This window comes from Panthera leo, chromosome F3, assembly GCF_018350215.1.
Source record: "Panthera leo isolate Ple1 chromosome F3, P.leo_Ple1_pat1.1, whole genome shotgun sequence".
NCBI lineage: Eukaryota > Metazoa > Chordata > Mammalia > Carnivora > Felidae > Panthera > Panthera leo.
Genome location: NC_056696.1, coordinates 62,279,604 through 62,291,730, shown reverse-complemented (window position 1 = coordinate 62,291,730; position 12,127 = coordinate 62,279,604). Strand labels below are relative to the sequence as shown.

Sequence of the window (12,127 nt, the reverse complement as noted above, 5' to 3'; positions counted from 1 at the left end):
CATCTCATTTCAGATCCCACCTCTTCAAAGAGGGCTTTCTGACCACCTTGGCTACAAGAGTCCTTTGCCATCCGGTTACTCTCTGTCACATCACTTGCTTATTTTCTTCATGGCATGGGTCAAAATCTGGAATTAGGCATTTATTTTTTGGCTTTTTCCACCTGGATGAAGACTCCCCTGGGGTGGGGACTTGTTCCTTGTTCACACTGACCACTGCTCTTCAAACAGAACCTGTCACTGAGCAGGTGCTCAAAATACAGGTCTTAAAGAAATGAATAAATGCAAAGTAGATCTTTTGAGAATGAAGCTATTCCGCATCCCAGGAATCATCCAAGAATGACAAATCATAGAATAATAGAATGAGAGGCTTTGTGTATGTCAGAGAAAGAAGGTGGAAAATTGTCAAGGTCTCATGATGTACCCGTTTTCGCCTCCTCAAACACCATCAAGTCCCATATTGTAAAACAAGTTAACTTATATAAAGCTCTCCCAAACATTCTTTAAACCATTAAGGCTCTTAAGAGCTCAAGACATTGTAGTTAAAGAAGTGAATGAATATGAAATGCCTTGACAGATTAATGGGTAATCACAAAGTTCAACAGACTTGGTTTTGATAGAGAACCAGAGCAGTGAGGTCTGAAAGCAGCTCCCACTGTCACAGAGCAAGAGAAAATCAGGCAGAATCTCCTTGAATGAAAGGCCTAATACTAATACTGCATTTTGTTATCTGCTGTATATAATCTAACAATAAAAAAATATTTGCCTAGCACTTTCCATTTTAGAAATACCTCTGTTTACATAGTTTATCTCATTTGATAAGACAGTGAGAAATACAATAGCACAGTAGACAATCCAGTAGACATAGCCTGGTTTCAGGAACCAGCTCTATTAGTTAGAAGGCGTGACCCTGGCAAGTCACTTTCCCCCTCTATTTCATTTTTGGTAAAATGAAGGTGTTAGCCTCGATGATCTTGAATCCCATTTAACTCATTGATTGGCACTGTTTGTATTTATGACAAATCAAGCTTCTCTTTGACCTAGGTCCAAGGTATAAAGTTCTTATGGGGTCTTCCTTCATGTTCCTAAGATGAAACTATCTGAACAATCACTCTCTGAGGTGCCTAGGTCCACAAAGAAGGGCTTCATCTATCTTTGGGTGACTTTTCTCCCTGTGAATTATTCTCTCCTCTTTGATGCCAGTTCTGATCGGTCCATCTCCCTGGGTCTACCTTCCTTGGTCTGATGGACTCTGTCACTCTGCATTGCACTGTAGTCCCTTCCACAACACAACCTAGGACAGCCGTCAGCTTCACAAAGAAATTTATGTGTTCTGTGGTACACCCCAAGGAAAAGGTGTCCAGTAGCTAATCTAATTTTTTTCCCATTTGCCTTGGAGAAGGCCAGAGAATTTTTCCTATAATTTTACACACATCTTCTAGATGCATACTTCCATATTTCTCTGGCGTCTCCTTGCTTTACTAGTCACGGACCAGGGTAAGGGGGTGGGCAGTGCGGGATGTCTAGGGGTTATGTATGTGGTAGGCAGATTGCTCGTTATCACTCCCCCTTCTATTTTCTCAGGTACCTTTGCATCTCACTGGAACCCGTCTATTTTTCACCTTCTCCACTGAAACCATTTGATGTCCCTGCTTCTTATATGTAAAGCACAGCTCACTATATTGCTATGATCAGGAGCCCGTCTACTGAAAAAATGAAAGCTGTTTGGGTCTGACGTAGCAATTAATTCCCTCCTTCCACGCATTGCCTTCCTGCAAGGTGAAGACCCCTCTGTAACTCTGGCGTGGGTACCAGAGCTACGACTACAGGATGTAAAACACCTGCGTGCTTCTTTGAACATTCAGTCTGTCATATTATGTACGAAAGATACTAATTGTCCAGGTGTCAGAACCACCTGTAGGGTCAAATGTTCTTATGTTCACTCAGAAGCCTGGTAATATGCATGCGAATTATACCTTTTCTTGCCCCTTTCTCTCTCTCTCTCTCTCTCTCTCTCTCTTTTTCAATATCTTGATATACCAGTTTGGAGACCTGAATTCTGTAAGACATAATAGTATATACATCTATTTGCAAATAAGAAAGAGGGTGTCTATAATTGTTCATTCACTCCCTCCTCTGGTCCTCAAGCTGCTGCCTTGCAGCTCTTGGCAGGAGACATGGACGTATAAGAGACAGTCAGTGCTAGGCTGAGTTCTGTTCCTAGTAAGATTTCTAGAGAAGTATTCCACAGTCAGGCTGATGACAGACGTGGCTAATCCACTTTCCCTAAGGGGAATTTTCTGTGCTGCCGGGCATATAACTGCCTGCCATCCAGCTTTTCCTCTCCACGTCCCTGCATGAATGTGACTACCCCCCCGGGCAACTTCTGCACATCGCTGTCTGGAAACTGTGCTCCTGCCAAATCCCTTCTGGAAATAGGATGAGCTCTTGGACCACGTGCGATATGCTATTTCTAATGCAAAAAAAAAAAAAAAAAAAAAAAAGGAAATGCATTGAGATTCGGTCCCAAAGTGAGCTCACCGAGTCTTGCTGCCAGCTTTCCTTCCAGGAGGCAACTTTTCCTTGACATTGTTTTTATATTAGAATGAATACACCTATGTTTCGTAGCATGTGACACTCTCCCTCCCCCTCCCCCTTTTCTAGGAATTCAAAACCCCATACCGACATCGGTAGGGACACTGAGCACATTTTTCTTCTCCTTCCTCCCGCTTCGCAAAAGGTTTCTCCCGGGCTGTTCACTTAGCACGGTGATGCGTCAGTACCTCCCTGCTCATCTCCTGCAGCCGGGGAGGCGGGCGCTGCGGGGCGGGGGGGTTTCAGAGCTGCCGTCTGATTGGCCGAGCGGCGCGGAGGGGAGGGGGGGTTCAGAGCTGCCATCTGAATTGTCGGGCGGCACGGGGGGGGGGGGGGGGGGGGGGGGGGCGGTTCCAGAACTGCCGTCTGATTGGCCAGGCGGTGTCGGCTGGGCTATAAAAGGGACCCCGCCAGCCTCGCTAGCAGCTCGCAGATTTCTGACAGCATCTTCCGCGAGAGGAGGGACGGGGAGCTCAAAACAGAAGCCGCAGCGCCTCCTGCCTGCCGCCTTTCCTCCCCAGCTCGCGAATCCCACGCCTAACAAGATGTGCAAAGGACTTGCAGGTCTCCCGGCCTCTTGCTTGAGGAGGTAAGATCATTTTCAGCCACTCCCCGCGTTACACTTTCGGGGAGACTTGCTTAGTTACTTACCTGTACCACATAGCGACCTCGTTCTTTGGAATCAGAAACAGTGTGGTCAGGAGAGCCTCGACCTGCCAGCTTTCCTCCGAGACCAGCTGGACACTGTAACTGGAGGAGTGTGCTCCCCAGATGTTGGCACCTGTGTGTTGTTTTATATTGACCTCGGTTTCGAGGACCGTCCCGATCCTCTCACCAAGCTAGATCGAAGGAAGAAGTGATCAGAGGGTTTCGGACTCAATGCCGTGGTCTGTGATTGTTGTTATTATACTTGAGCATCGCTGGGGTCTGTGGAATCATGGCTCTGAGCTTTCCCGATGGTGGGGCGGGGGGGGGGGGGGTAGGTCTTGTTTAGGGAAAGATACCCTAGAATGAGGCTTGGCTCCAACATGGGCACACTGTGCTTTCTGTGTGGTGCTGCAGTATCTAACACTCTTTACGCTCTTACAAGCAAGTGTGACAATACAGTATGAGTTTCAATACTGGGTCCCCCTGCTCTCCCTGCCCCTTCCCCCAGCTCCTGAAATGCCTTATGTGAATGGTGGTTGAAAAGTATTGATCCTAACAAATCGTTAAGGGTTCTGTAGAAGATCTCATCCTACTTTTGTCAATGTACTGTCTCTTGATTTAAATAAATAAATAAATAAATAAATAAATAAATAAATAAATAAAGCTACTTCATAGGTCCTTGTATGCCTTTGGCTTTTAAAAAGATAGAAATAAATGCTTTCAGAGAATGCTTGTATATTAGCCAGCTGAAGAAAAAGGCAGAACTGGTGCATATTACATTATTTCATCTTACAGTTAAAGGTAGAAAGTCAGTCTGTAGGTACACCATCCCCTTGTTTCCCTGCAAATACAAATCACCTTAAATTTCAGTTTAGAAGTATCCCAGAAAGCACAGTCTTCTGTGCAGTTCTTAGAAGTTTCCCTTTCGAATGTTCAGGAGTGTGAAAGAATATTCTTTGTAAAAACACGCTTTCATGGCCGCTTTTACAATGAAGCACCTATGGAACGAATGCCCCTGACCTCCACCATTCCTATCCTGAGCTGAACGGAGCAAATCGTATAGAGCTACGGTTAGCTCATCTATAAAATTACCCTCACAAAATACAGGACTGCCAGGAAAGAGTTACGCTCTGGGAAGGATTTTCGGGGACAGATGAAAGATTGCACGAGTCTGCCCGAGGAGCTAAGGGGAGGTAACCTCTGATGAGCAAGGTGGACGGCTCTTCCCCCTCCTCGCTGGTCAACTGCAAGTTAAATAGTCCAGTGCTTGCCCTAGCATCAGTGCCTGAGACTGCAGAAGGGCATGAACTGCTCAAGGTCACACAGGCAGTGCGTGGCAGAGTGCGGATCAGATCTGGTTTCCTGACTCCAGTGACCTCTGAAGTCATGCTGGTTTTTCTGCTTATGGTTGCACTGTGTTGGAAGGACAGATGTCACATACTTGCTAAGCCTACTTCCAACTCTTTATGAGACGACTTGCACTGATTAGTAACTCAGGTCTCACCCTGACCCAGCACACGGAAAGGTGAAATCAGTTCTGTTTGGACCGAATCACAATGTATTTCTGTCTTAGAATCACGTGAGCCTTCGTGATTATATATTGGTATCATTAAGGAGGATTTTTGCATCCCCTGGCCAATTGGAGAAGCAGAGGAGGGAAAAATGGGCTTGTAAAGAAGAGAAAATACCATTTTAGGGGCAGTCCATGAACATAATGGAATTCAAACTTTCTGGGGCAACGTGCATAGAGAAGCCACTGATCCATCAGAAGCCTTCCTAAAATGGCTCTTTATCCTTGTGACTATTTCTCTCCCTCTCAGGAGGAGCATCTAGCCTCTCACTTCTTTTACAATGACATTTCTCTTTTAACACTAGGTCCTGGCTTTTATAATAAAAGAGATCCAAGCCAAAGAATAATTAACAGAGAGAGAAAGTCGAGCTTAAAAACTTATTAAAAGCTTCTTCTTTCTGAGTGAGTCATGCGCCCGGCCGTCCCCTCGCTACCTATTAAACAGGGACAAATAAACTGGAAGCTCGGCTCGAATGAGACAATCACTAGCTGCAGTGATGACTCTGGCTTGCTTCCCTTTATGGTTTTTAAGCCTCGGATGCCCTTTATCGTGTAAACGGCCTTACAGTGTAGATATTAGACAGGAAAGCGGCGGCAGCCCCCGAGGATTGCTCTAGAAGCAAGCCCCGAAGGAGCTCAGGTTTCGCCAGAGCATCTGCGGTTGCCGCCTCCTCCCCCTGCTGGAGCTGCACACCCCTTGCGTGCTGTGTATCCCGCTGTGAGAATTGCGGAATTGCTCCGCCCACCTCGTGCAAGGCTGGGACCGCGCAGCCCTTTCCCCTCCGGAGGGGCTTCTGCAGGGCCCTCTGAGGCAGGTGCAAACAAGCGATCCCGGGCCAGAAGGTGGCGCGCCACATTTCACAGTTCCTGCTTGCTTTCTGAGGCCCACAGATCACCTGAAGAGCAGTCACGTTTTCAGCGTGTTTCTATGAGAGGCGCCAAAGCGTTCCATCGGTCAACATGACAGGCGTACAGAAGGGGCTCCTGGCGCCGGCTGAGGGTCAGAACTCTGTCGCAGACAGGGCAGGCTGGGCCGTGACTCGGGCCCCGGGTTTTGTAGTGAGTCACGGGCAGAAACAGAAGTGGGATCTCGTTTTCCTGAGAGTTCACGCCACCGTCACCCCCCATCTCCTAAATTAACCGCTCTCCTGTCCCTTTCCTAGTAATGGACTCTTTGAGCTCTGCCACGAGGGCATCTGGTAAAGCAGCTAATTGGCTTTATTCTTTCTCCTCTTCTTCCGTGCAGTGCAAAAGACATGAAACATCGGCTGGGTTTCCTGCTGCAGAAATCTGATTCCTGCGAACATAATTCTTCCCACAGCAAGAAGGACAAAGTGGTGGTTTGTCAGAGGTAAGAGAAAAGGCCTCGGGGAAAACCCACGGGCTATAAACTCTTTAATGTCAGAGATGTTCTATGAGGAAAGAAAGAAGGTATGGTCCTAGTGAAGCGAGATTTGCATTTGAAATTTCCAGGCACTTAGTGGAAAGACTGCCCTCCTCGGCAACACATCGCATCCTCAAGATGGAAAATAAAATACCCGCATTTTTCTCAGGATCTTAAATTTCTTGCCGTAGTTTTGTATCACAGCATTCAAAGTTATCATTATTATTTTTTTGTCTCTGTAATGTCTCCAGGGTGAGCCAAGAGGAAGTAAAAAAATGGGCTGAATCACTGGAAAACCTGATTAGCCATGAATGTAAGTCTGATGACTTTCTTCCCCCCCTAGAATGAGGACACAAGCTCTCTAGATAGCCAAGTTGTCTCCCACTATATTTGATCTAATAGGAATTGCAGAAAGGGTGGGGTTTCCTCTGACTTCCAGACTTGGGGGAATCAGTCTGTTTAAAATTTTCCCGTGCCCTACAGCGTCGTGATACATAATGAGAAATTCATACGGACCCCATCTCTCTCACCACATGGAAAAAGGGTAGAGGGAAAAAATATGTCAAATACTGACGTTTCTTGCAGAGTCGACCTCAGTATCTCCTTCTCCAACTGACTTTGGCAATTGGTAGCTGCATGGGCATTTCAGAAACACCATTTTCTGGAATGAGACTTCACACCTTGAGCAAAGAGCACTAGGTATAACTGGGATCCAATAGATATCAAACAGATTAAGGTTACCTGACCCCAAGTGATGCCCCAGAAAGTGGGGAGAGAGGGGCCTGTTTGAAGTCTCCATGCTTTATTGTCTCAAGCACGTTGGCTTTTCCTGAAATATGCTGTCCAGGAGGCCGGTCAGTGTGGTGATGAGTGTGGGTCTCTCTCCCCCATCACAGGTGGGCTGGCGGCTTTCAAAGCTTTCTTGAAGTCTGAATACAGCGAGGAGAACATTGACTTCTGGATTAGCTGTGAAGAGTACAAGAAAATCAAATCGCCCTCCAAACTGAGTCCCAAGGCGAAAAAGATCTATAATGAATTCATCTCCGTCCAGGCCACTAAAGAGGTAGGTCTTCGTGGCAGAGAACTCCCTGGGTCTTGGTGAAATTGCCTACAAGTGGTATTGAATGGCATGGACCTTTAGATGACCCGAGTTAAAGGAAAAGATAGAGCCGTGGAAGAGGTCATTACGGTCTCGACCACCTCAAGTAAATCATCAAGAGAAAAAGCTCTTTTGTTATCCGGGTGACTTGGATGACCTCCCTTCACGAGTGTTTTGATAAATCTCCCCAGTTTGTGAGAAAGAATGAGGGTCGTGCCCTGCCTGCCCAGAAGCAGATGAACCTTTTATAGTCTGTCACTCGCAGGTGCCAGGGTGGCGCGGAATGTTCTGTTTTTCCATTTCTGGGGTATGGAAGCCGCACACTCCTGATTCACTACGAAGCATGCGGCCTCCCGTCCTCCCCAGGGCAGCGTGCCTAATATGTCTCGGCCTTCATCCTGCAGGTAAACCTGGATTCTTGCACCAGGGAGGAGACAAGCCGGAACATGCTGGAGCCCACGATAACCTGCTTTGATGAGGCCCAGAAGAGGATTTTCAACCTGATGGAAAAGGATTCCTACCGCCGCTTCCTCAAGTCCCGATTCTATCTTGATTTGGCCGACTCCTCCAGCGCTGGCTCGGAGAAGCAGAAAGGAGCCAAGAGTCCCGCAGACTGTCCTTCTCTGGTCCCCCAGTGCGCCTGATTGTCACACGGCGCCGGAGGCTGACGCGCCAAGACTTCTGCCTGGAGAACCTGAGGCCGAATATTGATCCGTATTAAGCACGAGGGCTTTTAACCCACCTTGTAGCTTAGTGTTCGTGCTGCCTGCCATGTGTGAGTCACTCCCATGTAAGAAGTAGATTTAGTGTTGGTGTTGCGGTGTCCCATCAGGGCAGGACCTCCTTCCAGTCCGGTTTTCCCAGATTTCCTTTAGGGTGCCACGTGAGCAAGTACCCACATAATGGCTTTGTAGGGGTGGCTTTTCAAAGACGTGGAGCTCTCTCCTCCCAACGGCTTGACCTCAGGTTTGTTGGTTGGTACATTTCATGTGACATCCACAAGCACATGTATTCTGTTGGCACTTTCTCTAAACTCTAAGTGTTTAGATGAGGTTGACCTATTATGTGTATATGTGTGTGTGTAAATATATGTATGTAGGCACATATATTTACATTTATGCGTATACACATATTTACATATATACATATATTTGCACACACATACATACACATTCTATGTATATGTGTCTATGTATATTACATATGTATTTCTGCAAGGAGAGATAGGAAAGACCCTAGGTGCTCATCACTAGAGCGGGTGCACATACTTATATGCACGTTCTGATCCCTGGCCTTTCATCCTGCAATCAAACAGGCAAACGGAACCAGCCGCCACGCAGGCCAAGAAAGGCATGCTAGTCTGGGGAAAGTTGATTCTGTAAAACTCCATAGATCTTGCTGGAGAAGCAGCCAAGGGACTTCATGCGTAGTTTACTCACGGAGAGCCTCCCAGATTGAACCGTATTCTAAGGAGCAAATATCCTAAAGAGTCTTATGCCTGACTGCCGCAGTTCTGTCTTGGGCTGGTTATTACTAACGGCACTTTCCAGCCCCTAAGCCGCTGGCTTCCCCTTCTTTGACTGGGTGCTTGGTGCATAATTGTTGGCAGGGTTGGTACAGAGTTGGGAGAGAAGATGTCTGAACTGAAGGAAGAAACGCAGGTGGGGCCTCGCCAGCTCTACCTGCTGGATGATACTGGCTGAGCGAGGGCACGGAACTTCGGAGTTAATAGTTTTATCCTCGACTCTTTTTCCCTCTCCTGACCAAGGTGCTCTCCTCATTTTGTTTTTGCCTGAGGACTTCAGCCATCAGAAGAGGCCCCTTTCTTCCCTGGGTGGTTGGTGGTTTCCCCACCGTGGGTCCAGGCTCTGTGCCTGCACCTGGAAACCAGCAGCAAGGGAAGGATTGTATTTTATAAAGGGATACCTGTTTGCACACGCTGAGAAGCCCTTGTAAGTTTCTCTTTTGAGCGCAGGATCTTGTTCATTCCATTCCCGAACATCAGGACTAACAGAGCCTGGGGTATCTCCTTTTAGGCTCTGCAGACTAAATGAGAGAGAAAGGGGAAAAAAGAGAGAGAGAGAGATTGTTAGAACTACTGTTCGGAACTTTTCAAGGTACATGAAATACTTGAAAATTTCTCATTTATGTTATTTATGATGTTTTGTACAATGTTTTTATTATCGTATTGTTTTATAAATGGGGGTGCAGGATATCACCTGAATTATTCATGAATGGCCAGGAAGTAATTTTCTTCTCATTCTTGTAAAACCACAGCCTCCGAAGCACACACGCACGCCTGCATGCACAATACCGATTCCTCCAGCATAGACGACACACGTGAGCACCTTGTGGCTCCTAAGCCAACGGGCCAGGTCGCAGAAGGAAGACGCCAGAGTGTGTATATGCAGATCCCGCTGTATCGAAGATCTAGGTTTTCTCATTTGAGCCCTTCTTGTCTCTCTGGCAGTCCTTGCTTTCAGTGTTCCTAGAGTCCTTCGTCCGTGTCCCTTTTCTCCCACAGTTTTGTCTCTGGTCGACTCCAGGATCCAAACGTGTAACTCCGTTGATCTTGCCCTATTTTAACGGTCATGACTTTCAGATTGTACCTGTGCTCCTGGACTGCTATCTCACACAGGTCCAGAAGGTCGTTCTGAATGAGAAGTAAATTATTTTATGTAATACAATTTTCAAGTGTGTTTTTCAGTTGTATTTTCCTCTCCCTTTATCACCTCTGGCCATGCTGAGCTTACCCGCTCACAGCCCGTGGGCGGAATTCTCCCGTTTGCATGCCTGCTTTTATCATGTGCTTTTAAAGGCCTCAAAGCTGATGCTTCCGGTGAAACCCACGCATCTTAATAACAAGGGTAAATAAATGCTTCCGACAAAACTATGTGCTTGTAAACACATTAATGATCCACAGAGAAGCAGCAGGATGTAGGGTGATGATGGCAGAGGGCTCACATCCAGTCTTTGATTGCTCCCATGCCAACTCTGGAGAAGATAGCAGAAAGTAGATGTTGTCTGTCTGCAGTTCCTGCCGCTGCTCCGCCTACCCCTCACCCTGGAGCCGGGGCCGTCCTGGCTCCAGGGACTTTGCTAAGAGACTTGGTGCCGCCCTTCCAGGTCCTCAGTAACTGTTCCAGAGATAGAGTCCATCTTTCAGAGCTCCTCGCCTTCTACCTCCAATTATCTGCCCAATGAGAGAAGGTGGGAGCGGAGGAGACTGACAAGGGTGGAGGGGAGCTGCGGATCCCTGAGGGACAGATTCCTGCCCAAACTGCTCAAAAAGCCCTCCCTCCCCCTTACAGATTCCCTCCCCTCGAAAAGAGGTATAGACTGTTCACATTCACGGTCATGGGTACTATATCCGTTATGTCAGGAGACCCCCAGTTCCTGAAGTGTACTTTTCCCGTTGCGACGGTCAGCTGATGGGGTGTTGGGGACCATGGATTTTCAACTATTTTGAGGAACAGATCCTTTTCAGGGGTCTGATGAAAATTATGCACCATCTCCTGAGAAAAACACACGGAGGGATCCAAACTTCTCAGAAATATTTAGAGGAAAGCTTTGCAACCTTGCCTCAAGACGCCCAGGGCTGCCCTTTCTGTCTGCCACGTAGACGGATCAGACTCGCCACAAGGGCCTGGTCGCTGCTCTTGGGTGTAGTACCATCTACCAAGTGTGGTGGAAGAATTCAAGTCACTGCTGTTAGCAAACGTGAGCAGTGCCCTTTCCTTCAGCCTCTACCTTGCTCATCCTTTCTTTCTTCTTGATGACCGGCCACAAAATAAACAACACATACGTGCAAACTCTTGCTGACCGCCATCAAAGAGCACATTTTAAAAAACCACTCATTATTGCTTATTATGGGCCGGATATTGCCCTAAGCACTTTGCATAAGGTAAATAATTTGATTCTCACTCCAACCCTAAGATACAGACGCCAGTCACGGGCATGGCCTCTGTGAAACATCCACCACCTTTTGCCGAAGAGGAGACTACAGGGAATTATGTCCCTTGGCAAGGTCAAACTGCCATCAAGGAACAAAGCTGAGATCTGACCTGAGTCATCTTTGCCTCCAGAGAGCGTGGCAGAGACATGAAGTGCTCACCAGATGCCCACACGCCAAGGGATGAGGAGCAGAGGGTCACTTTCAAGCCTACACGGCTGGGCGTAGGGCCAAGTGCATTTCCATCTCTCTCTTCTCCTCTGGCAACCGTGGGGGATTATATGTTTCAGATTGTATAGCTGCGAGATGAAGGACCCCTTGACTCACTTCAGAATATCAGATGAAGGCCGCCTGGGTGGCTCAGTCAGTTGAGCGTCCGACTTCGGCTCAGGTCATGATCTCAGGATTTGTAAGTTCGAGCCCTGCGTCGGGCTCTGTGCTGACAGCGTGGAGCCTGCTTGGGATTCTCTGTCCTCTCTCTCCCTTTCTCAAAACTGAATAATTAAACTTAAAAAAAAAAAGAGTATCAAAGGAACAAGGAAAGGTCCTTGCTGATTTGAGTCATTTATTTCCAAGGCTGTTGGTTGCCGTGGCAGGGCATTGCTTATCCTGGGAAATACAGAGACTGTGTCCCTCATGATTCTGCCCTGTGGTACCTCCATGTGCTTGTCCTTTTATTGCGGGGGTGGGGGGGCACATAGGGATGGACTAGGAGACTCATTTATATGAATAGCAGTTTGCAAACTTGACTTTGGAGAAACTCCACGACTCATGTGCCCCAAGCTGCATTCTGGCACTCCATGTTAATAGTGCTTGAATGTTTAAGATTAGACATGAGATCATAGGAGGATAAAAGAGGGGGAAAGAGGAAAGAAGAAAGAA

General features: G+C 47.3%; 1 protein-coding gene across 3 annotated transcripts; it reads left to right on the top strand.

The window, feature by feature from the left end:
• Window positions 1-3,030: 3,030 nt before the first annotated feature.
• Window positions 3,031-8,405, top strand: RGS4 (regulator of G protein signaling 4). 3 transcript variants are annotated; one of them, XM_042925209.1, is made up of 5 exons: window positions 3,031-3,181; window positions 6,057-6,161; window positions 6,446-6,507; window positions 7,091-7,257; window positions 7,698-8,405. In XM_042925209.1, the coding sequence occupies exons 1-5, from the start codon at window positions 3,138-3,140 to the stop codon at window positions 7,935-7,937; spliced, it is 618 nt and encodes a 205-aa protein (XP_042781143.1). In that variant the 5' UTR covers window positions 3,031-3,137; the 3' UTR covers window positions 7,938-8,405. The 3 variants fall into 3 exon arrangements, with proteins under 3 accessions (XP_042781143.1, XP_042781145.1, XP_042781144.1); XM_042925210.1 differs by lacking the exon at window positions 3,031-3,181 and adding an exon at window positions 5,655-5,810; XM_042925211.1 differs by lacking the exon at window positions 7,091-7,257 and having other exon boundaries at window positions 7,698-7,860.
• Window positions 8,406-12,127: the final 3,722 nt, after the last annotated feature.